This window comes from Dreissena polymorpha, chromosome 7 (assembly GCF_020536995.1).
Source record: "Dreissena polymorpha isolate Duluth1 chromosome 7, UMN_Dpol_1.0, whole genome shotgun sequence".
In the NCBI taxonomy this organism is placed as follows: domain Eukaryota; kingdom Metazoa; phylum Mollusca; class Bivalvia; order Myida; family Dreissenidae; genus Dreissena; species Dreissena polymorpha.
In genome coordinates this window covers 39,755,201-39,782,072 of record NC_068361.1, presented here as the reverse complement: position 1 = coordinate 39,782,072, position 26,872 = coordinate 39,755,201, and the positions used below count along the sequence as shown (strand labels likewise).

The 26,872-nt window shown below is 33.7% G+C and overlaps 1 protein-coding gene across 3 annotated transcripts; it reads right to left on the bottom strand.

Moving 5' to 3' along the window:
* Nucleotides 1-1,271: 1,271 nt before the first annotated feature.
* Nucleotides 1,272-26,872, bottom strand: LOC127838880 (baculoviral IAP repeat-containing protein 7-A-like). Of its 3 annotated transcripts, none has more exons than XM_052366913.1 (12): nt 26,763-26,872; nt 26,625-26,694; nt 9,329-9,391; nt 8,103-9,142; nt 7,765-7,879; nt 7,327-7,481; nt 6,129-6,198; nt 5,712-5,849; nt 4,960-5,135; nt 4,407-4,575; nt 4,001-4,111; nt 1,272-3,577 (listed from the first exon to the last, which is right to left on the bottom strand). In XM_052366913.1, the coding sequence occupies exons 3-12, from the start codon at nt 9,369-9,371 to the stop codon at nt 3,387-3,389; spliced, it is 2,208 nt and encodes a 735-aa protein (XP_052222873.1). In that variant the 5' UTR covers nt 9,372-9,391; nt 26,625-26,694; nt 26,763-26,872; the 3' UTR covers nt 1,272-3,386. The 3 variants fall into 3 exon arrangements, with proteins under 3 accessions (XP_052222873.1, XP_052222872.1, XP_052222874.1); XM_052366912.1 differs by lacking the exon at nt 26,763-26,872 and adding an exon at nt 16,726-18,282 and having other exon boundaries at nt 26,625-26,700; XM_052366914.1 differs by lacking the exons at nt 26,625-26,694; nt 26,763-26,872 and adding an exon at nt 12,895-13,907.

Sequence of the window (26,872 nt, the reverse complement as noted above, 5' to 3'; positions counted from 1 at the left end):
CCAAATGTGGTTGATAAGGTTGTTAAGAGCGTATACACTTTACAAGTCGTTATATCTGCAAAATAATTGCAATCCTATTAGCGTCGTACCTACCAATACTGTTTAAGGCTTTTATAGTTGGCGTTACCTATGCATGCAGTATCGTATTTATTTATTTTTTAAATGTTTATCGATATCAACGTGAGCGATCGTTTGTGAATAACAGAAACTGTAACGTATACTAAGTAAACGTGCTTAAATGTCACTGGACAAACACAAATGAGAAGAGCAGAGAAGGTCTTATCAGCCAATGTGTGTGCTTTGTGTTTTTTTCCTATTTGAAATACAATCGTTATGATTTGTCACATTAATTTTACAACAACGGGAATCTAGTTACATAGTATTCTTTATAATAAATTTCAAAAACATTTATTGTATGCATTTAGAAATGCTCAATATAAATTACTAAATATGTATCGTTTCCTTCAAAACGCAATATGTCAATATGTGTTCATTTGTTACAATGTTAAGTTACCAATTTTTATTCTGGAAACTTTCAAAATTATCGAGAAAAAGAAACAATGGTTTGTAGTGTGGGTTAAATATCAGACGACAATTTCTCTTCTAAATATAATCTTCTAAATAGAGTATTATAAACTTCAAGATCAATATTCTTACACTTTAAAACTAGATGTTTGTGAGATACATACGTTAAAAAAGATGTAATTATAATTCTGGATATTTATATATACATTTTATACAAGTGTACAGCTTGACGAATCTGAACTTAAGATTACAAAACATGTAAGATTCGAAACTTATATTTTAACACCAAGAGTTTAATCAATATGAGGACTATGTACAAAACTATACTGTAAAAATACAAAATACGCGTTGAATATGCATAAGGCGAATATACTTTTCAAATATCTGTATACTAATTATGCTTTTTACCATGAATATTTTCTAGCAAACCATAATAGGTTACATGTAGCACATTTATTATATATTTTTTTGTGTTTGTTTTTGTTGGATTGATAAAATGATATACATTTAATATTATAATACAACTAACGGTAAAAAAACGAATACAAACTATTTACAAAGATCTTGGTGCTAAAATATGAAATCATTTCAAACAAGTATAGTCAAACGGTAAATGTGTCTACACTGTATGTAATATATTGATTAAATGTAAAACTGCATGTGAATATTGTGTATGATTCAAATATAAATTGATGGTTTAAAATTACAATTAAACTACATAAACTAAAGGTATATTCTTTACACCGTACCTTTTATATGTTTATTGCTAAAATAAAGATAATTGCACTCATTATCACAGAACCACTAAACATGTTTTTATAAAACAGTCCGTATGTTAAAGTTCATGATCATAATGTGATGTTTTAAAAATGGCAGAGTACATCAGAAGCCGATATGCATTAGTTAACTAAAGCCTAAAATAGTTAATACTGACAATACATACATCATCTATATTGCAAAATCATACTTTACAAATCAAGTTGTAATTTACTTTCGATCGATTATTAAGCCATACATCCTACTTTTAAGCTTTGTTTCAATACGTCACCTATTCTACACGTTATTTTAAACGATAGCGAATTCTAGAAAAAAGTTATTCACTGCGTTATTGTTTATTCACGAATAATGTACATATATCGCTCACATTAATCGTTCAAATATGTTTCAATTAGTTCATGATTAGTACTCCAGTTGGTAAATGTCTTCACATACATTAATATTATACACTTGCATATGTATGCTCTTCTGTCAAGATTCCAATATGCATTATTTATTTGTGTATTTACTACACTAAGTTGATTGCAAAAAGTTTACACAAACTTTCTCTGTAGTTTAAAACGTTGATTGAAGCGTCAGGGCGTGTAAGTCAGATGTTTGCAATCATCTTTCTAATAAACAGTTCTGCGTTCGTGTCATTTGCGCACAGCGAAGCATAGTTCCTTTGCTCAAACCACGTTCTACAGCTCAGAATTTCTACTTTGGTCAGCACAACGATTACCGTGAAGGGCAGTTAATTGCAAACTTATGTTGGCGATGATACGCGGCTGTTCCAGTTTGAACGATGATTGTCATATTGTCTATATGCGTTGATCTGTAATCATTACAAACGTTTGACAGCTCTATTTTTATCAACGGACGCGTTGAGTATCACACCCATACACTCCGATAAACATTCCAGTTTCCTAATCAACATAATACAGCGTGGTATGATTCTCTGAGAAATACTTATGTACAGCCTGTTCATTGGACGGCACAGGAAAACTCCCTTTACGGATGAGTTTATGTTTGTTTCCTTCTTGTGTGGATAACAGTAATAAATAATTACCAAACGCGTATGAATTATAACAATTATGCACACATTATCATTACGCCACACTTTACACAATAACATTATCACTATCCATTTCTAAGAAATCGATTCTACGATTACCTTATACGATATATACGGCTAATGCAAAGCCAATTTAAGCACAAAAGATATATACATTCGGCGTTTAGTCGAATATTTTTGTTTACAAATGTATCATTTTGGTATTGGCAAAGCATTAACACACGTGTAGCTCAAGAGCGTTGCATGCGTATTCCTTGCTAACTGTAGGAAAATATAACCAACACATTAAGGTATTTTTCGAATCCAGCAGATGTATGTGTTGTTCATAGACTCCTTAAAACCTGACATGTATTGTGTTTATATGACACTGCTCACATGATTACGAATACGCTTTACACTATTGTAGAAATAACAAGTAGACGTTTGAATATGATAATTAATAAGGTGTTGAATGCGCATCAAACAAAGCAACATAACTGACTGATAAGAAGACTACTTGACTACATCAACTTACCTGTAGCGACCCAATAACAGAGGAATTCAGTCCGAATAATCAATATGTTTTAGTAAGAGTTTTTCGTAGTAATGAGTTTCGTTTAGTTTTATCAACTTTGGTATTTAATTCCGGGAGTGCAATCACTTTGTGAACAAATCGATACGGATTAAGAACCGATCCAGGGACCACGTTCATGTTGATCTGTCTCGTTAATGCCGATCTCTTAAACTAGCATAGATGTCGCACAATCCAGTACTGAGGTTTTTTTCTCCTGAGTTTAATATGGAGAAAATGAAGAACCAGAAGAATAGTAATCTTATTATATTCCGATGTTCTTCATTTATGGAAAGCGAGCAATTGCCCAAGAGTCTGTCTTGGAAATGCATTGGGAGTTTAACAGGTAAATATCAAGTATCATCACACTATTCAACACGTGTTGCCAACGACTTTTTATCACTCAAAAATGTGACAATTGATGCCAATGCTAATAAAATGATCATCTATTAATTTGTCTATATTCCAACTGTTTGCGTCTTACAACATGTAAGTACGAATCTTGTCTTTGATGGTCCGCTTGCACATTGGACATGTTTGAATATCTCTCGAGCATTCAAGACAAACTTTATGATGGGTGCATGGTAGGAACAGAATGTTCACTTGATTCTTTCTGCAAAGGCAGCACATCAGAATTCCTTTAAGGCGGGTGTTTTCTACCAGTAGCCCATCTGCAATTGATTACAAAGAACTTAAAAATAAGGGCGCACGGAGGAAATTCGTTAACGATGTTCGCCATTACATGTAGTGTCATTGGTTTAGTATGCTAAAGGCTAAGAAGGGTGACACCTTTGAATTATTTCTTGTTGAGATGTTATAAACTGTATCAAGCCTTTGGTTACAGAATATATATGCAAATACGCCCCAGAGAACCCTTTTTAGACATTACTATATATTTAATAATAATTTAAGTTATGATCATTTAATTTTTGGATATATATTTTCAGTGAATTGCCCTTACACATTATTCAACATACATTTAAACAATAGCAATTATTTTTATATAGTCCTATATTTGTTATCAACACAGTATCATTTGTTTTAATTATTCCTATTTTTGTTATCACCACGAGAATCAGCAGCATGTCTTTTACCTTCGGTTTGTTCGACATTATTGGACGTACGGACCTCATGCAGGAGTGTGTTTCTCTCCGTAATTATTTCAATTTGTGTGACGATGTCCTCTACGTTGGGAGCTTTATTGCCTGAATTCCAAAAGCATGTTTAAGATTATTAAGAAATTTGACAATCAAAAGTCCCGTTTCATTTAAACTGTATGCATGATCAAGAGCCAATGCAACAGCTTCGAAAGCAATTTGATAGTGATTATGATTATATATGCTATATAGAAGCCAACGTCCAAGTAATATTTAAACAAATATTTATATTTGGATGTTGCCAACGTCAAAATAAAAAAGAAGATAAAACGGAAAACAACAACTGTTTCTATGAGATCTTCCATTTCAATCCCCGTATATATATGTCATTATATCGAAATACCTTGCTGAACGAGTTCTAGTACAGCGTTTTTGATTTCTTCTTTAGAAAATCCCATGCTTCCATTCAGCATACTGTCATATCGATCAGCTATTCTCTGTACAAGAGTTTCCTCTATTGACATTCGAGCCATGGAGGTTGTCATTTCTTCCTGTGGAGCGGATGCGTTTTCCTTTTAAACACAAAGATACAAAGATAGAAAAATGTGTTTACATAGTATTAACACAGCTCGTTAACATAATTACATGTATACAATATTATGGTTCTATTCCTTTTCTACAAAATATTAACACTAAGCATAAAAATAAAAGACTCAAATAATATAATTATTTTCAAATAGTGTGTTTATGAACATATGCAATGCATTGGTAAACAATTAAAGCTAAAGTAGTGTTTGTTTTTAGTACATGTAGTCTTGTAGTTGGACAGTTGTATTGTATTTATAAATGAGATGTAAGTGTTGAACGCTTCCAAACCCAGCTCGTGTTCACCCAACTGGGTCGATGCAACATCTTGACGGGGATATGTGATTAAAATACTAAAAAGACATAATTACGTCGGCAGCCTGATCCGCTGAAAGTTGTATAAGGTCAATAAAATCGCGCCCTTTGGTTTCAATCGCATGTGGACAAGCCGGAAACCATCTGCAGTGTTCTATCCAGGGATCATCTCCTGGCTCCCATTTCCTCAAACCACCGTCACACGCGAAGCAGCGGCAGTGGTCGTCAACTCCTGAACAAAAAATGTTATACAAGTTATATGACTTAGTATTATAAACTCAAACCACTAAGACTACTAAACCAAATATTGTATAGTACGTTTGTTTTGTGGCTCAGTCTTGTTGACAAATGGTTCTATGGACACAATAAAGAACCACATCTTGTGCTGGTGCAGCTTAGGTTCCATATTGGAAGTATTTTCAGAGTGTATCCCTTTGTTTAGAACCATTAATTTCTAGTTGATGCATCATAAATTTGTTCTTAATAAACGTCGATGACGAGCATTTCAGTACAAGTTGTATATGTGTAATAGTGTATGTGTTTGGAAACGCCTTTACTAAATTAATTTACAATTTGGACGCTTGGTAACAATTTAAGGAATAAGCTGAGTTTAAACACTCGATTTACCAGTCATCACTAGCTATCGAAGGTACATAATCAATACGAAGAAACATTTCCAAAGCTTTATTACTTGGCAAATGTATATGCCGTGTTTTAAACGAAAAGATGCCGAATACAAAATCATTCTGCGCCGTTTCATCTTTTAAGCATATCAGAGGCTTTAAATATTATTCAATACTGTACACACCGGTGTAATACAGTCCAGCTGCGGCAAGTTGATAGGGTCTTTGAGCCAAGTGTGATGGCCAGTTGGTGAACGTGTCTAAACGAGCTTGAAGAGACCGGAGCCGCTCGTGTCTTGCTCTATATCCATTGACGTTAAGACCTGTTCAAAAACAAAATAACATAATAACATGAGCAATTATACTGGAAATAACACCAATAATGATAATAATAATAATAATGTTTTAATTATTATTATAATTAATGTTATTATTAATGCGGATACGGTTTATAGCACAAACTAAAAATATACCACTCGCACGCACGATTTTATTACTGTATTCTTACTCGAAGTAAACAAAGTTTATCATTTATTAACGATTATTCGCACAACAATATTGCGTTAAAAGTATGAAAGGTTACTCACTATTCTCGTACATACCTTGTATACTGTTATATCGCTGCCTCTGTTGACGCCGGATCTCCTCGGGTTCTTGGGTTGAAATACTTTGCTAAAATGAAATAGAATGGGTTTGATTACAATAGGCCTTTCCTAAAATATGACAATCTTGGAAATTAGTTTCCGTTATTATAAAATATTTCAAACGCACAACGACTTTGCTAATCAAATGGTGTGATAAATCATTAAGAAATATCTCGTGCAATGAGGAAAAAAAGTAAAACCCAATTAAAAAAAAAAGCTATTCTTATTATATTGGAGTTCCGCTGTTTGTTTTTCTAATGAGAAGCAAGTGTAAACCTATATTTGTCTGACGTACTGATGATATCGATCATTTTCACCTCCTTGGTTACAAGTTAACTTTCATAAATATAGTGGGTTTAGATTTTGGTACACATTAATTAAACATGCATATTTTCTCTTATGCAACTTAGTCCTATTTTAATTAATGAGCTAATTTTAAATAAACAGGCTGACGTTTTGTTTGTAAATACCCGACATTGTCTTTAACTAGAGAAAATGATTTTTATCGACATTCAGAATATAAAATTTACGCTTAAACAGTTTTGCGCATTAAACAGTCACTAAGGCCTAATAACGTTGTTTGTTTCAACTAAAACATTCGATCCTTTTGTGTTGTGCCGACAATAAGGTTATTTTTTGAAATTCCATGTTAAGTTTCGTGTATTGTTTGCAACATTCTGTAATATTCACTAAATAAAATTAAGTACGGAACGAAATACAGTTAAATGTATATGTTCAAGCGTTCTGGAATGTATAATCCTTATTACTTTGGGATATAGCTCATGAATCACAAAAACTTAACGACGTTTGACTGACCTATCTTCCATAAGTTAAGTTAATGCAAAACAAATCTGTTTTTTGCCTAACCATATACAGATTCACTTTTGAATAGAATGGTTCTCGATGAACAGGTTGTTATAGCCTCAAAACCAATTTGAATATGCGTTATCTGCATTGTGAGATTGATTTCGATTGTAATATACATGGTCAAAATATAGCTGACTTAATGATGTACAAGTCATATTAAAAACACACAGAATGGAACTCTAGATACATAAGCAGGAGAGAAACTTTCTTATCACTTCGCATGTAAAACAAGTCACCCGAATACATCAAAGACGCAAAACTGATGTCTAAAAATCAAAACTATGTTTACTGCGTATTGCTGTATTTCTTCTCGGCTACCAAAATATTCTAAGAGGAAAGAACAGTTTCTCGAGTGTTTGACATGTTCCATAAGCGGATTATCAGTGTCCGAGAAGTCCTTCAGTCCAATCCCACAGCAGAAACATCTTACTAGGTCACCGTTCCCTGCGGTTTAGAAACGTATGAATATCGTACATTAAATGTAAATTCGTGTTGTTGATGCTATATTTGAAATGGGTTGTCGCAATCCACGTATACTACAATCAAATGTAAAATCGTGTTGTTGATGTTACAATTTAAAAAGGTTGTCGCATTATACTAATAAAACAATTCAAACTTAAATTGAATAAAAAAACAGCATTAATGTAAATTTAAAATTTAGAATATAAACTCATTTAACTGTCAAAAATGATTTTAAATGCGGCTGTCATATTCAAATATGCATTACCTGTATAGAAAAATCCCGCCGAGACAAAATCGTGAGCTGACGGCAACGCCCTAGGCCAAGTAGAGAACGATTGACGTCTGTCTTCTTCATGTCTAAAGTTGGGATACTTTGCTGTCTGATTATAAATTAAATGCATGTACTTGCCATTAAATCCTACTGCAATATTAATTATGCATGACTAAAGACAAACAAACTATACTTATTTACTGTATTGCATTGACATGATGCTGTATTGCATTATTGATGTAGTAAAATAAAGTATATCTAATGTTATACATCTTTGATTACTCTTGTATTAACATATATACTATTTTGTATCATTTTGCGTGCATTCATACCGGGTAAATGGCCTCTGGGTTCTGTAGTATTCTGTTTCCATGTCGAGAATAATCGTTATGATGCGGTAGATCGTCGTGTTGATTCTGACAATTTAGTACAAGTGAGTCATTTGAAACAACAGCGGCATTTCCTACTGGCTGGCTGTTGAACTCTCGACCGTCAAATCGTTGATTTCCATCACTATTATGATTACCAACACTCAAATTATTATGGCTATGTGAACGAAACGTTAAATGACTGTGATTGGAACTAGAATAATTACTGTGCACATTTGGAAAATCTCTTATGCTAGATGATGGAGCTATCGAACTTAAAGCATCGGCATCGTCTTCAGCCTGAACTGAATGTGATTCCTGTTCGGAATCCTCGAATTCTTGAGCAGGCAAATTATGTACAGGTGGGTTGGATGGACAGACGTTCAATTTAGATCCAGCATGCGTCTTAAAACAATCAAAATGCATTTTGTCTAAATTTTCTAGAAACGCTTTGCCTTTGCAACCACACACTGAAATGATGTCTGAATATTCTAGAAACGCTTTGCCTTTGCAATCAGACACTGAAATGTCGTCTGAATATTCTGGAAACGCTTTACCTTTGCAATCAGACACTGAAATGGATTTCTTTAAATCGTAATAATTGATATAAAATACATTTTCAGGTTTAAGGAAAGAATCTAATGTAGCGAACGCAGATTGTACGTCTTGAGAGTTGTCGCGAGATTTTCCGCAGATCTTCAATTCGCCTGATGTGCCTATGAATCCCATGAATGTTGCTGGAAGTCGTTTGACATCCTTGAACCAGTGGTCCTGCCACTCCAACATTCCGTTCGTAATTAGGTAAATAGTCCTGTGACGACAATATACTCTCATCTCACTACAATCACTATTTGTTTGTAATTGGGCGATGGTAAGAAACACGTTAATTGCGGATCTTCGTCTTTCTATTGGCGTATTTTTATTATGAACACTGGTGTTAAGTTGTGAATCCAATTTGATGGCACATACAACGCTGTTTTCCAGTTCGGTTGCTTTAAAACATTCTAAAAATAAGGAAACACATACATGCGTAAGGTAAATTGATTATTTTTTCACTTTACATGTTTTGACGTCTCAGATATACCGGTACTAATACTATCAACTAATTGTACTCGTAAACATGAAATTAATTCAATCAAGTATCTTTGTTCGTTTAATATAATATTTTACCTGATTAGGAAACTACAAACCTGGATGCCCTGCTACAGAATTAGTGGTTGTAGACGACATCATCAATAGTTTGCTTTCAAATTCTAAAAATAGAAACTTTTTGTTGTTCAACAATATATATATATATATATATATATATATATATATATATATATATATATATATATATATATCTTGGCGTTTCGTTGTCGCGATATTTTTGTTTTACTGTGTTTTGTCCTATTAAATAATTGAGATAAATAAAGATAAACATAAATATGCAAACTTTCAATTAATAAATGTATACATAAAATATTTGTTTTGCTTGTATACACAATGTAAACAATAAATGCAAAATATGCCAGCGATTTTGGCATGTATAGTTTAATTTAAATTAAAGAGCACAGCAAAGGTCGCCAAACAAAGAATGACAATGATACCCTTGGTCGGTCTTAGACGAGTAAGTTTTGTTGCTGGATATTTGACAGGATACTATTTGAATTAATGCCTCCAAATTAAAGTAGTATATGAGCAATTCTTGAAGCTATATCAATCATTTTTCAAATAGTGTACATGAATGTAGCCAAGACAACACGTATGTACAAAAGGGTGAGAACATTTATAAAAACGCTTGTTATAGCAAAAGAGGTATGGAAACTGTACCTCTGATCAACGTGTAATAATACGCATGTAATGAAGTTGTTTTGTTACATTGCATTTATAACAAACATTTGCTAAATGTTCTTCTCATGAATTGTTTAAATAACTTTCACCCTTCAAATATGTTCTAACTCTAGCGACTTATAAATGATATTGTCAGCAGAACCTCCCAAACAGCAAATACTTACACATGTGGTTTACACATAGATCATTACCGTTGTATACAAATACCATATCTCATAATCCGTTTTTGGTTAAAACTTATGTTAAATAGACACTTATCTACTTATAATTAATGGTATCATTGATCACCTAGATCACCTAGAGTTCAACAATATTCCACAAATGTGTTAATAAAATGCACTATTGTCATAGCATTAAATGTAAACTTAGAAATCGCAATATACAAAATGGTATAGCATGTGCCTATACTTAACAAATATTCAATGTTTGCAAAATATTTTTGCTTAAAATTAAAAACAAAACTGATACATATCAACAATGAGCCTAATTAGACAACCATCCAATCAATTGTAGGTTAAACGGTACTGACATAATAACAACAATTATTCCGTTGTCGTAGAATTAATGTAACAGATTCTGAGTAACTCCTCTTACTTTGCTGTGATAATTTAAGATTAAACACATCGCAAATATATATCTTTTCCTATTATGAACTTATTCACATCCGTAATGGCATCAATAATGTTACGATAACTTTAGGAATATGTAAAAACCTTTAGGAAGCTATGTCATCCAGGAATAATACCCTTTCTGGGCTATCTGTTCCTTGCAATTTTAAGGAATGCATATCTGTAAATGTGTACTTGAATTGTCCTTATTATCTATTGTTTTATGACCTATTTAAGACATGCGTTCTTTCCATACCGTTGTGATATATGTTGTTAATGGCTAAATGCGTTTTTGCCGATCGCGAACAAAATTTGAACTGTAATACGAATACCCACTGCATTGGACAATAATTCATGGAGTGCAACTTATATCTGTACATGACATACCAATATAACAAACAAATGTATGTATACCATGTTTACTATCTAGATTTACTCTTAGACTGTATACATTCATATCAAGTATACCAAAACGGACTCTTTGTTAAAACAATATACATGTGATCAATTTCGTTATACTAGAACAACCACAAAATACTGAAACCAAGCATTTTATACAGCATTCGACAAAGAAAATTACGATTTATTTTGTTGCGAGCTGCACTATTTTTTAAGGAAATATATATTATATATCAATGTGTTATGTGATTTCATGATTTTACATATATATATATGCGAGACAAGAGTAATCAGTAAAATCAGGGCCCTATCAAACACTGTGTGTTTAGGTCCCTGGTTAAGTTCACCACATGTGATTTTGGTTACTGCATCTCAATCATCTGCTTAAAAGATTGTACTATAAACGTTTAACATGATTGTACATTTTTTTAGAAACATATTTTAATAAGATAAAGCTTTTTAAATAGCCATGAACACATTTTATACATGTGGAATTACGATGTGTTCATAGTTATTTTGAGATCTTAATGTCCGTCATGACGAAGCTTTTACAATTACACTGTATACTGACGGCTTATGAACCTGTGGATACCTAAGTCTTATTTAGTCTCTTTGACAATTGTTCCAAGCTATGATTTACTGAAATAGTTGACGTGTTTTGGGATTTTTCTTTAAGTGTCATTGATTTTGTTTGAAATTAAAGGTATCCATTGTTCTTTGGTTGTTAAATAGGCCCGTTAGTGTGGCATTACAATTCAATGGCTCTTTATTTATTCTTTGACAATGGATGACAGATGCGTACATAGGCCTCGTTCAAATACAAAAGGTGTTGTGAAACTTGGGGATTATAGGCGTCTCTCTGTAAGCCAATCCATTCCATATTTGGAACGCAATTGTCGATATAAACGATTTAACATTTTGCTTGGGTAGACATCAATTGCCAAAGGATCAAAAGTCAATGGTTTAGATGATTGATAAACACAGATTGTTTATCAGCGCTCGTTTCGCAGTTTAACCCTATTAATGCCTAGCGGACTCTCCAATCCTTCGAAATTTGATCAATTTATTTCCAAAGTTAGGGATGTCTAGTGTTTTTATCTCTATATTTAGAATGATTCTTACAGACATTCCTTTAAGAAATCAGCGCAGACCCTGATGAGACGCCGCTTGATGCGGCGTCTCATCTGGGTCTACGCTGTTTGCTAAAGCCTTTTTTTCTAAACGCTAGGCATAAATGGGTTAATACTACACTGCGTAGATCTATTGCCAGATGTGTGTTTGCCCTTTAAAACACCATCTGAAACAAATGCAGTTACGAAACCAATACATGAACACTGTAATTACTTGTAATATAGCATATGCGGCGCATGTATGTTATAGAGTTATATAATGCGAAAGTAAGGGAGGCTCATTACCTTTAAAGAAATGTGATGTCGTCTTTAGACAATGCAATTCAATGAAGTAAATATTCAAAGATTTGTGTATTTAGGATAGTGAAGAATAACCAGACTCGACGGCACGTTTCTTGTTTCATAACCTTTTTGAAGGGTTATTTGAAAGGAGAGATGTGAACGTGTTGCATTTTGTCTCATGAATAATAATAATGTAGTTATATGATTGCTAGGGTTGTGCAATTAAGTCTTAAATGATTCCAGAGACGCATAGCTTTAACCTTCGATTTTAGAATATTTTAGCAAAAATGTTGCCTCCAAATGACGATGATTTTGACAGAATACGTAATTATTATCATGGTCCGCTTTTGGATTATTTGTCGGAATGCCAATGACTTATAAACAACCTAGTTAGTTAAACAAATAGTGATATGAATGTGTTGAAGAATGTTATATAAGGATATCGTGAACACAAAAAGAAATTCAAGTAGCACCGAAAAAAGTTTGAACATCACACTTCAATACCTTCCGATTCGAAAATACCACAGACTGTTTACTGCTCCTTTATATTTTGTTAACACTGTGTAAGTTATTTCGGGTATTTTTGAGACACCAGCATGACGAACATCAACTTCACTTTATCCAGACGCGCTTTACAATACTAAGTAATGTGTATTCCAACTTATGATAAAACTCTGCAGCATTTATAAAGTCCTTTATGTAAACGGCTCTTTAGACAAATTTGAGGAAAGTTTTAATTCCTCATGTACAAAAACAGCTACAGTTAACTTAGTTGTGTTGTTTTTTATCTGAAATTCTACAATTACTTTATAATCAAGAACACACTGTTTGTGCGATCGTCCAAAACACAATGAAGTCATCATTTAGCCAAATTGAATGTGCGCAACAAATTTTCATATTCATTTCATATTTATTATAACAAAGCATTTTTATTTATTAATTGTTGTTTTGTTGTTTTTAATTTGCTCTTAAAACTATTTGTCCTTTCAGTTAATCACGAACGTTTCACCAAACATCCTCTCAATAAGGTCCTAGTATACAAGTTCTGCTGTGTTTTTATTTTATGAAAGTCCACAAATTGTTCATAACATGTTCAATAACAGTGTGTTTGCGCGATTGTCCAAAACACAACGAAGTCGTCAAATTGCCAAATTATATGTACGCAACACAATCGTATATGGAGTCCATATTTATATTTACAATATAAAGACGTGAAAGTCATTTTGGTTTATAAATTGTTGTTTTTTCGTTGTAAAATTGCTTTAAAAATTATGAGTCCTGTTAACTAATCATTAATAGAACTTTCACTTAAATATCCTTTAAATAAGTCCCCAGTATAACAGTTCTGCTTTGTTTTGTTTTTTTATCTGAAAGTCCACAATGTTTGTGTGAAGCGCGACTAGTGTGATCGATATTCAGTACTGACGTCAAACCAATCTCCAACAGTTACACATGTTTGTATCGCGACATTACGTTATTTTATATATGGATAATGTTAACGAGTCAGCAAACTTCTTCTGTGCATTGCGTTGGTATGTCGTTGTGTTTATAAATAAAGCTTAACTTTCAGAGTATATTGATTTTCTCGTCATAGCTCTGTATTGAATTGTTTGTTTTAAATCAGTCTCAAACGCATGTGTATGGTGGTAAAGGACGGCGATATAGAACGTGTTCTCAATTTGGCAAAATGATAATTTTCAAAAAAAAAATTCATATAATACAAATACAGCATATGCATTATATTCAAATAAGCGAAATAACACTTCTGGCTTAGTAACATGTTAAAAACATATATGTTCGTTCATTGATAGTTATCAATCAAAATCGAAAAAAATGTGTACAGATGTTCATCGATAATATTAAAAACGTGTATTACCCACATGAAGTTTCAACAATCAGTAGAAGCTTGCTCGCTTTGTTTATAAGACTTCTCTGTTTCGAGCCCCAGAGCTGGCACATGTGTGTTATTCGATCTGGGGTTTTTATTATAGTTATTCATAACTAATCAAAATAATAAAAGAATAGATACATTTTTCAAAAATACGAAAATATGTGAATGATTCCCTTAAATAACCATTTGAGATTCATGAAAAAAACCTGTTGGTTGACTACACAAAAATCGTGTCATTATTATATGACAGTATAGGAATTATCAGAAAGGATAATATTGGAATCAAGCATTCCGTCTGGTCTTCGGATTGCATGCCTAGGAAATAGCTCGAAATCTATCAGAGGACTCACCATGAAACTTTATCGGTAAATTGACTTCATTGAAAGGATGTGCAGTGTACAAGAGTCATAACTATTGATACCATAATTGCAAGCTTATTGCACTTTGTTAATGTTCCCTTCATAATTGCTGCCTGTGACCTAACTGTTTTAACATATGCACGATATGATTCGCGCATTTTCCGCTAAATTTAACTAATAAAACATAAATAGAAAAGCCCTACTAGCATATATGTATGGGAGATCCAGGTTATTTCAGGCGGTTCCAAATGTATTTCATTCATATAGCGGCGGTCAATGTTAACCTACTCAATCTTTCTCTAGTTCATCAGGTTAACCAGTACTAAGTGCTCATACTTACTCTATTAAATGACAACTGCACTTTTTGAATCAAAGATAAGGACTTAATAGCCGTAAATATTATTTCAATATAAAAAAAACACAAACGTAATATGGACAGTTCAGACTCCACGCACTTATAAGCTAAAATCATTTATAATGTATAATAATTAAAGTAACAAAAAACAGAAAACACACACAAACACACGTATTTTCTGTAATGCAGAAGACATCGCGCACACCTTATAAAGTACAATAAATATTTGATAACCCAGTATATGTAAAGTATATCAATAGCTGGCACTTGTATGTAATTGACGGTTTAACCCATTTATGCCTAGTGGACTTTCTCATTATTCCAAATTGGATCAATTTATTTCAAAAATTAGGGATGTCTGGTATATTTATTTCTATATTTAGAATATTTCTTACAGCAAATTCCTTTAGGCAAACAGCGTAGACCCTGATGAGACGCCGCATCATGTTTGCCAAGGCTTTTTTTAGACGCTATGCATAAATTGGTTAAACAGTTATAATAATACAGATATGGAACATTATTATATAAGTCACAAGTAGTAAATCTTGTTATAACTGAACTTCCCAATAACTGTTCATGAACCGAAGTACTATGTCACCATACAATTGATGTTTATTTTGATCAAAGGTCAGGAATTATGCTTGTTATCAAAGTTTGTGAAATAGGTTTAACATTTTCGTAATAAAATATATATACATTTTATTGCAATGCCCTGAGGGCTAAGCAACGAGGGATAAATTAAAATATGGTAAAATTAAAATTTAATTAACCATATAAGCCAATACAAATTCAGCAACGTAGTGGCTCACGTGTAACTATATTCTGATAGGATAATAAAGCTGGAAACTACGCATGGTTTATTTATAACAAATTTGGTATCCCGCGGTGATATCTTCCCTTCTAGTGAGTTACTTTGCAGTAGACACACAACAATCAAAGCGACGAACATTTTTTTATTTGTGGTATCCACAATATTTTTAGAGGAATGTTGGGTTGTATTTTATTTTTCTGGTATTTCTTGAACATGCAATCATAATGTAACCATTTGTCACAATGGCATAGTAAATCTTGGTATTTAAAAATATGCCAGACACAATGAGTAAAAATAGTCCTTTTGTTCCTCTGCGATATTTGAAGCCGATAAAGTAACGAAATTGGCAAGTAATTTTAAAACTATTTATTATGACACAATAGAGTGTTATGCTTATTAAGTTAAATGTATATAACCATGTTCCCATTAGTTTAAATTACGGCTCGGCATGGGACCAACGTGAAGCTCTCCGCGTTGTAGATAAACCACGCCGCGTGGTCTTTTCGAACACATTTCCCCGGTTTGGTGGTTTTACAAGAGTGCGCGTGTGTGTGTGTGTGTGTGTGTGTGTGTGTGTGTGTGTGTGTGTGTGTGTGTGTGTGTGTGTGTGTGTGTGCGTGCGTGCGTGCGTGCGTGCGTGCGTGCGTGCTTGCTTGCGTGCGTGCGTGCGTGCGTGCGTGCGTGCGTGCGTGCGTGCGTGCGTGTGTGTGTGTGTGTGTGTGTGTGTGTGTGTGTGTGACAGAAAGCTCGAACGCGTGCGTGTGTGTAAGCGTGTGCGTATATTTGTGAATTTAAATGGTCTGTAATCGCAAACAATAGCGTAATTTTCATAAACAGTAGATAAGTCAATATGGCAATTACATGGCTATTACTGTCTGAGTAAAAACAATAAAGCAAAAATGCCTAGCCATGCTGCAACTTTTTCGTCGGTAAACCGATCCACACATGTAAGATCCAGACGAACATTATTCCAAATGCTTAATCTTTTAGCAGCGAACTACCATAGACGCGAAATACATTAAATCGATCGTTATCCACACAAACACACACATTCTTCTTTTGTTTCGCAATCCAGATATTACCATGTGGTATGGTTTAATTGACTACTATTGAACGCTATCATTGCTCAATAGGATAACATCTGTATACGCTGCTCATGTTTCATTCTATTGTTTTCATTTTCCATTATTCGATGGTAATATGATCACATACCGTAATGCTCATATTTATTTACACATGTTGCTTAAATAACCCGAGTTGAATTACAACACGCATTAATTTAAAACATAATTTTAAAGCATATTGTGTTTTTTATTTATTTAAACTGTCATATAGTCTAATAAAGTACCAACATCGCGGTTTGCCTCACGTGCCACTTATCAGTAAAAACAGTTGTGGAGGAACATCAAACCTTAAAACACATTGATCGCCATCATTCGACTCGTAATACATCCATTAAATTCACTCCGCAATTTTCGAAACAATACAACATCTGCGAAAACGTCCCTTTTAATTCTTTACTTATATTAAATATATATGCCATGTAGAGATAATCCAGTGTAATACCAGATTTAACTATTTAAAGTTCTTCTAACATGCGGACTAAGACACTATTTTTAAAATGGCATCCTATTAGATGCATAATTTTTTCTGATGACCCTTATTTCAAAGCAATAAAAACTTACTTGAAAATAAGATTCTAACAGTTATAAACAGAAGTTACAGAAGATAATTAAAGGTATAAACTTATATATTTTTTTGTTTTCTTCAGTAATATATATTCTGTAAAATATCATGATTCGTATCGCCAAATACTGTTACTGCATAGCGATGTTTCGTGATTCGCTTATGGAACATCTAATACACTGAGATCTGTAATAAGCTTTACCTTATAATAGTTTGGGCCTTAAAGCACACTTTTATTTTCGTCAAAACGCGGAAAGAATTTAAATAAGACGACTTGTTATATTATAAATTCAGCACGAAAACAACAAATCTTTTTTTACATCAATGATGACAAGCACATTTGATACTGAGGTTCACAATCATTCACTGTAAGTTGATTCGTATTCTTCTATCCCAATTGGCTATAATAAGAATGCTATTTCTTGGTAATCATTTTCCTCATCACGTCGAAACTATAAGGGCGCGCATGCCGATTATACATTTATCAAACTTGGATTTAAGACACTGATTTTAACTTCCTTACAGAAGTTCACAGTGTTTCCTTCCATTCGTGTCATTGTTAAGTTTATACCCTTCAAAGAGCTTAATGCATATCTCTCAGATATAAAGACCATTGTTTGGCCAAAGTTTACATTTGTGCTGTGATGTGCTCGTCCCACCTTTATCTCCCAGAAACTCCCTTTCGTACGGTTTAAATAAATGGCCGTGCTATACACTTATCTCGAGCATTTGTAGTCATCGTGGTCTCGACGACGGAACGGTTTCCACTTGTATCGCGTTCCTCTATTCCCTACAACAAGCATATCATATATAAGCGGCAAATTATCTGCACGGATGCAGCATCAACGATATCCGTGAAACCCTGGGGGCATGTGCACGTTTTCTTTATTATTTCTATATTACAATCGGCGGACTTAGTGTCGTTTTCGAAGGGCTTTGTCCCTACTTGGTTCCAATAGTCTCTTCGAAATCGCACGCACATTAAATACAATGAACATTATATGCAATTATGCATGAATATTGCTGCACCTGTGGTTAATGTTAACCATGCATAGTGCGTTTAATATTTCGGTAAATACTTAAACCGCTCCTTCTACCAACAATGCGGTTTACCTGTTACTGAGCAGAATCTGCTTTTTCGTACACAATATACTTGGGATCCCGTTTTTTCGTACACGAACATAGTGTGTATTGAAAAACAAATAATATATACGAGTGCTGATTTGCATGGTAATTTTGATTAACATAATTTGTTTTAAGAAATTTTAATATAAGCGATATTTGTCAGCACACACCATTTAAGTTATATCAGGCCCACAATAAGTCAATTAAATGTATCATTTTGGCAGACTAAACACCGGTTATCATTTTCTCAGTAAAACACAGAATTGAAAGATGCCATTATTAAGAAGGAAACGTATATGTTTCTTGAGCTAGTTTTGTTCCATTAGTCCGTTTTAAGGTGTAAGTTAACATTTCAGTCACCTTATCGACGTCGAGTTTCACTTTGTGTATATTTGAAATCACTCAACAATTATAGTGAAATAACGCACCCGATACGACTCGAGTTAGTCTGTTCAACAGGCCTTAGGTTAACGGAGTTAGCCTGTACGGACAGGCAATGGTATTACCATCATACCATTTGGTATGGGGTTAGCTTCTAGATAACCTGGCTCAAAGATATATAAATAAATAGTATATTTATAGATAACGAAGGAAAGGGGATTAGGCTACGGTATCTCGATCTTCTTGATTATTTATTAAGAATACTGAAATAAAAACGCCTTTTAGGTCTTAAACCAATAAAGAATGGAAATATTGGTTATATATTTATTAAATGAATTTAGAACATTTTAAGATTGAATATAATAAATGCTAAAGTGAATCTTGTAACCGCGTGGTTTATTTGTAATACCTATGAAATGTACAAACGATTCATAATATTGAAAAACACTATGCATTTGTTGATACATGTAGTTAAATTATATTTAAGTATGCAATAGCAAAAAAAAAAGAAGTGTGAACGTAATTTTATTTAATTATTTTTTTAATTATTTACCCATCAATTTATCTAATTATTAATTAATTCATTCATTTATCGTTTTTATTCGTCCGTCCATTCATCCGTTTGTTTGTTAGTTTGTGCGTTCGTTTGTTTGTTTATTGTTTGTTGGTCGGTTGGTTGGTTTGTTCTTTGGTTCGTTCCTCGGTTCGTTCGATTGGTTTGTTCTTTGGTTAATTCTTGTTTTCGTTCGTTATTTCGTTCGTTCGATCATTCATTCGTTCGTTCGTTTATACATTTATTCGTATGTGTGTTTTTTTGTATTTAATTATTTATTCGTTCATTCACATTCATTCATTAATCTTTCCATCCCTTCGTCCGTCCGTTTGTTTTTTCGTTACTTTGTGCGTTCGTGCGTTTGTTCATTGGTTCGTTCGTTTGTTCATGAGTTCGTTCGTTCGTTCTTCCATTCATCCATCCATCCTTCCTTCCTTCCTTCCTTCCTTCCTTCCTTCCTTCCTTCCTTCCTTCCTTCCTTCCTTCCTTCCTTCCTTCCTTCCTTCCTTCCTGGAAGAGGAAGCGGAAGGAAAGAAAGGAAGGCCTTCCTTCCTGCCTTCCCGCCTATCCTTCCGCCGAAGGAAGGCGGAGAAGGATGGAGGGTTTTCTTCCTGCCTTGCCTTCCTTCCTTCCGAAGGAGGCCTTCCTTCCTTCCTTCTTCCTTAATTCCGTCCTTCCCTCCTCCTGCCTTCCTCCCTCCTTCCTTCCCAACTCCTCCCCCACCCCTCCCTCCCTCCCTCCCTCCCTACCCTCCCACTGCTCCCTCCTCCCTCCCCCCTCCCCCCTCCCTCCCTCGCCTCCCTCCCTGCCGTTTCATCTATCCAGGCCAGCCCAGCCATTATGCATTCATTCATTTTTTAAGTATTTAAGAATTTCTTGTTTCTTATTTTGTTGTTCAAATTTTTTCAGCTTTTTTAGTTAATTAAATGCATTATTTTCTTTTTAAATATATTGGTGTAACAAACATACAAAATTAAATAAAGTTATAAAACAAACGTTCTTAATTGAATAGTGTATATTACTAAAAATATATATTTAATAGAAAGGCGATTAAACCATCCTGGTCATTAAGTAAGATGCTTGATAAATATTACATTTATACGATTATTTGCCATAATGTATGTCTATGTGAATGTGTGTACATTCAAAACTTGTCCGTATGTAAAAGTCTTAAGGGAAATAACATCGGTGAAGTACCATGGGTGCTTTTCACAGTGTAATACAAGTTTAAACTCTCACAGACGAGAACAAATTCAAGGCACGTTATTAAATAACTTATTAATAATGTATGCCAAAGACCTATAGAATACAAAGACCTATAGAATACACAGATTTGAAACTTCGCGCCTTATCGGGCTATCTCGCGGCGGGGTCACGTGGTCGAGAAACTGATAAGAACACTTTGGATCAGCAGACGATTTATTCCATAAATCAATCGGAGGAGTCCAAAGATGGCCGATGTATCACGATTGCGATAAGATAGCGACGTGTCCAGTAGCAACGGCTACGATTATCGAGCAAAGTTATGCGAAAATGTTACGGCGCTATAGAAAGGCGGCTGTAACTTGGTCAATAATGATCCGATTTTTATAAAATAAAGTTTCATAGAAACATGAGTAATTATGCTTTTACAAAATCTCGATTCTATTAACCTAAAATAAGAATTTATAATGCCGCGATCGTTGAAGTAATAGCGCTATAAGAATTTCCAAATCGCAGCGAGAATGCCGTTGAATAATTTATTTGAAAGGCTTTTGCTGATAAAATTTTCTTGTATACATTTTTAATTCAAACATTTAAAATCTTATAAAATAATATTACAATGTATTTCAAAGCGGATAGATATATGTGGACACATAGATCTAGGTCTCTGATAAAAACAACATTACAGTATAATAAATGCTATGATCGTTCGATCCAAAAACGGTTTCAGTTAGTCTTATTTCAATATTGATTTTGTGGATTTTTTCAATTTTTTAATTCTCTATTTTTTATTAAGATCTTATTCATGAGTTATAGGTTATTAAAGTTTTGTTTGTAGCCAAGTTTTTTTTTTCTATTGGTAATTAATAAAAGCTCTAAGTGTCATGGACTAGGATTTCGCGAAAAGAAAAAAACATTTCACGCGCGTGTTAATTGTCGGATCAATTAGCGAACTGAAGGAGATGTTATGTTTGTATGAAAAATGACAAAGGTTTTTACAATGAACCAAAGCACGTTTGACGACAGGTGTGTACAATAGGGTATAAGAGCTAAAAATTGTACCAACTTTGTACAAGGCCAAAATCCTTTAACATGAACATTTTTTTCTCCAGTTTGTTTAATTCAAACCTAGATAAACATATCACCAAGCATAAAAATCTGACTTTATCTATTTAGGATGAAAAATGAAAAATTTTATCAAAAAGAACAAAACACGTTTGACAGCAATCGTGTACAACAGAGGAAAAGAGCTTAAAATTGTACCAAGATTGAATAAGGCCAAATCCTTTAAATTGAACATTTTCTTCTACGTTTTTGTAATTTATACTAAGATTAACATCTCTCCTAGCATAAAAATCATACTTCAACGATTGAGGATGAGAAATAGAAAAGTTTTTTAAAAAAGAAACAAACCACTTTGGCGACAGGTGTGAAAATGATTGAATGAAATAACAGTATAAAATTGTACAAAGGCAAAATCCTTAAAAATGCCTTATTTTCGTCTACTTTTTATAAATCATACCTAGATTAACATCTCATCTAGCATAACCATCTTACTTAATCAATCTGTGATGAGAAATGAAGAAGTTTTTGAAAAAAAAATCGTTTGGGCCTTTCAATTTTTCAAAAATTGTCGAAAATGAACAAATCTATTGTTCTCTTTTAAATTCCGATAAATTAATAATACATAAGAATAATAACTACCAAAACCTGAAACATTATCAACAAAGAACATAAAAACTTTTTTTATTTACACAAAAAATATTCAATATGTCTATTTGCGGCGACCGACTTTGCCCATAATTGATTGCTTTAAAACAAAACGGGCGACAGTAGCTGGAACAGGGAAGAATCTACAGGTACACCGGCATCTCCAAAATCGATGTCACGTGACTCGCGTCCGTCGTTAGATATTATCGCATATCGCTATCGCGAAGACGAGAGTTTCCAATCTGTGTTATCTATAGGTCTTTGTTTATGCGCAAAGTTGGTTTCTATCACAGCACATACTACATTTGAAATAAACATTCACTTGCAAGACATCTAATCGGACAGAGATGCAATTATATTCCTTTATAAAATACGATTTTTAGCCTGAACTTATCTGTTGACTTTTAAGTAAGATATTATCTGCCTCCATGGGATGCTTATAAGCTGTTTTATTATTTAATTAATTGTATGTGTCGTCCTCAGTTATCTCAAGGTGTCTAGAAAGTCACTTCTTTGATGTCATCTATACTCTTCAATTAAAAAGTCAACGTCGCTATTTTCAGGCGATTTTTTATTTCAAAATTAGATTCCATATTATTTTGCCTATGCTTCCTAAGCAAACATGTTACAACAATAAAACAGCGGAAGTCTAAATTGTGTATTAGCCGCCTGCTGTGGTGATCCCTTTCTTATCCATTTGAGCGTCAAGTTATCTCATATAGATCAGACATCGGCCGGCTCCCTTATGTATTAGTCTGACTTAAATTTTCTGTCGTAAAGTATTGTGGTTAGATTGTCCAATTAAGAAACGCAAGTAGTCATAAATGTGTGATTAAAATGTGTGGAAAAACAACTGCGTCTAAATGAAATACTTAAATACCATATAGTTCAATCGTTGATAACAGACGTATGCTACATACATAATATGCCATATGAGCATACATGCCAGACGCCCTGATCATGGCGGGACAGTCCTGCTTTTGAGGTGTTTGTCCCGATGTGGCACAATTTGTCCAGACATTCGTAAAAATCGACCTATTTTCTATAAGTTCACAATAAAATTCGCTAATCAAGCTCTATCTGGCTGAAATTACCATTGCTAATCCCTGTATTGCCCCTAATTAACAAACCATATCTACTAGTCAAGTGATCCAGTGTTGTTTTACACCTTACCAGCGATCTATCGGCAAATTATTGATTTTATCGCGCTTTCACACCATGGTGTATTTATGATAGGGGTCACTAATTGCTAGCGATAGATGCATCGTCGTGAAATAAAAGCAGACTGCTTTTGTATTTCATGGTCCATCTGATGTGTTTGATATACGACTTAAAATCAGTGATTTAATTATAAACGTTTTATTTCAACCTTAATTTACACGATCGGGATATGCACCGAGCATCTTTACAAAAGGATATTTCTTGCTACCATTATCGTAGTTTCAAAAAAAACATGTAAAAGTGTCAATTGCTTTGGTAAATTAACAACTTTTTAAACAAATGTAATTTCGTATTAAATCTTTAAACTAAAGACAGTCACACTTAAGATAATCAATACACTTTAAATATAAATTGAAACAAAGAAAGAGTCAAGAAAATAACCTGTGGCATTTGTTTTCGCAGTCTCGTATTGTTAAGCAATAGAAGTTACCGTTATCACCATTATTTAAAGCGGCTTTATCGCATAAAGGGTCCAATAAACAGGACAAGCATGACACACCGACATCAATCACCCTGTCGGCATGAGATGTCATATAGTACCCAAGGCACCCTTCCTCCTGCTATGTGACGATATCACCAATTGATTTATGTGACTTCATTCAACATTTATTTTGTTTTAACGTGGCAGCATTAACATAATATGCATTTAATATAATACAGTACAAATAATACAAAATATATAAAGAAATGAAATAAAAATAAATAAAAATGTTGATGATGATGATGATGATGATGATGATGATGATGATGATGATGATGATGATGATGATGATGATGATGATGATGATGATGATGATGATGACGATGATGATGATGATGATGATGATGATGATGATGATGATGATGATGATGATGATGATGATGATGATGATGATGATGATGATCACGAACGCAGAAAAGCTCTGACGCACAAACGAACGAACGAACAAACAAATTGACGGACGCATGAACGAACGAACAAAATAACAAACGAGCGCACGACCAACCGACGGGCCGGCCCGCTCGCTCGCTCGCTCGCTGACTGACTGATTGAATGACTGAGTGACTGAGTGACTGACCGAGTGACTGACTGACTGACCGACCGACCGACCGACCGACCAACCGACAGACCGACCGACCTACCGACCGACCGACCGACCGACCGACCGACCGACCGACCGACCGACCGACTGACTGACTGACTGAGACTGACTGACTGACTGACTGACTGACTGACTGACTGACTGACTGACTGACTGACTGACTGACTGACTGACTGACTGACTGACTGACTGACTGACTGACTTACTGAATGACTGACTGAAAGAAATTACGAACGAACGAACGAACCAATCAACAAATGAACAAACTCACGTACGCACACACGCAACTAATAGATAAATAGATAGATAAATAAATAAATTGATGAATAAATAAAGAAAGAAAGAAAGAAATACATGAACGAATGAATAAACGCACGAATGAATAAATTAATAAATAAATAAATACATACATACATTTAAAAAAATCATTAATACATACATAAATACATTAGGCCACAATTAAAATATTGTTGGTTTGCCCTTTACCGACCCTAGATTTTACAGGTGTGTAGGTAGGTAGGAAAATTATTTTATTTTATTTTAGAAATTATATTGTAAATACACTAATAGTCTATGAATATTTATAACACTGGTATTAAAGCACTGTTGCAGTGTAAGAAGTCCTATGTAGCTTAACCATATCTTGTTTGCCGTAGTCTTGCATATATTAATATCAAATGCATGCTTGTGTGTTATTACATCAAATATGTGTTCATTAAATGATGTTAATTGCTCTGAATGCAAATAAAAAATCTACAATAAGAAAAACATCAATACCACTTATTGTAACAAGATATTTATAAATTATGATATGCCAATGTAATTGTATCAACTATCATGCATGGGTTTTGGTTACTTCGGTTTGCAGTAAGTATAAAACTAATTAAAATCAGTTTTTACTTGAATGAATTAATGAACAGTAAAGCAAACCGTTTAAGAAGCTATAGAAATCATTTAACTGACTGTGACAACCAACTTTAAACAAAATTAATCGTTTCAATTTTTCATCTAAGTTCTTACTTCAGGTTAAAAGCGAAAGTAGATTAACATGTGCAAATATTTACTTCATTTGAAAACTGTTATCCATTTCAAACTGAAATCTTCCGTTAAATAATAATAAAAACAAAATGTTCAAAGCACAAGAGATGCTGTGCTTTTAATATGTTTAGATCGTATTCACAATTGAACAGAAGTTTACATGTTGACCTTCATTGAAGATTAACACTGTCCGCCATCTTCATGATTTTGATTGTTTTGACAGGAAGCGAAAATCTCTTCTATTTCCTGTGCAAAACAATTTTAAAAACTCGTAAATTAATTTCTTTTTACTGAAAATAGTTATAAAATTTATGTTTAAACCATATGTGATATGAAACCATGCATGACATGTCTTTAAAAAAATAATTTTGAAATCGGAACCACGTGTACTTTATTGTTTTTAACAAAATGGCGGACTAAGTTGACAGTTTATAGACGCTTGCATAACTGCGCACCTCCTATTATTCCAAAAAAGACTACAGTATATGTCATTCACAGCTGTTGATAATGACTCCTAACACTTCCCATATACATTTGGTTTAAAATCATATCTCGCAATATTGAACGCTTAATTACAACAACCAGTTTTGAAAAAAGGTCGCACATAAATCAACCTTTACAACAATAATTGTTGTGCAGACACTTTTTTTAAACAGAAAATTACTCCACGAGGTAGGATATTCACGTAAAAACAGTCATTTAATGAGCGAACGCATGCAATACATCATTAAGTCCATGTATAATTAAGAGCGGTGTATGCACATATTCGTTATTGTACATATTCCTCTTAATTAAGCACAATATATTTAAAGAACATACTTTTTTCTCGTCGATGATAAAACTTGCTACCGTTTGCCAACCAATTTCACTCCTCTGCACTTAACCTACTGCAAGATGGCTAAACTTGTCGAACGCTTCGCACGTACACCACTTTGACGGTTGGGATTGGTGGAATGTTTAAGACTTCCTAGTCAAAGATCCTAGTAACAAGTGGGCTGTAAGCGAAATAAACAGTACAGCCTTGTGCGTTCCGGCCGTTGTACCATTTACGCCCTTAGTCTTAGTTG

Coding starts and splice junctions, on each gene's coding strand:
- LOC127838880 (XM_052366912.1), bottom strand. CDS start 16,753: ATGTGTGGATCGGTTTACCGACGAAAAA. Junction 7,482..7,764: donor GGCGGGATTTTTCTATACAG/GTAATGCATATT, acceptor TCTAAACCGCAG/GGAACGGTGACCTAGTAAGA. Junction 4,112..4,406: donor ACTAGAACTCGTTCAGCAAG/GTATTTCGATAT, acceptor TTTGGAATTCAG/GCAATAAAGCTCCCAACGTA.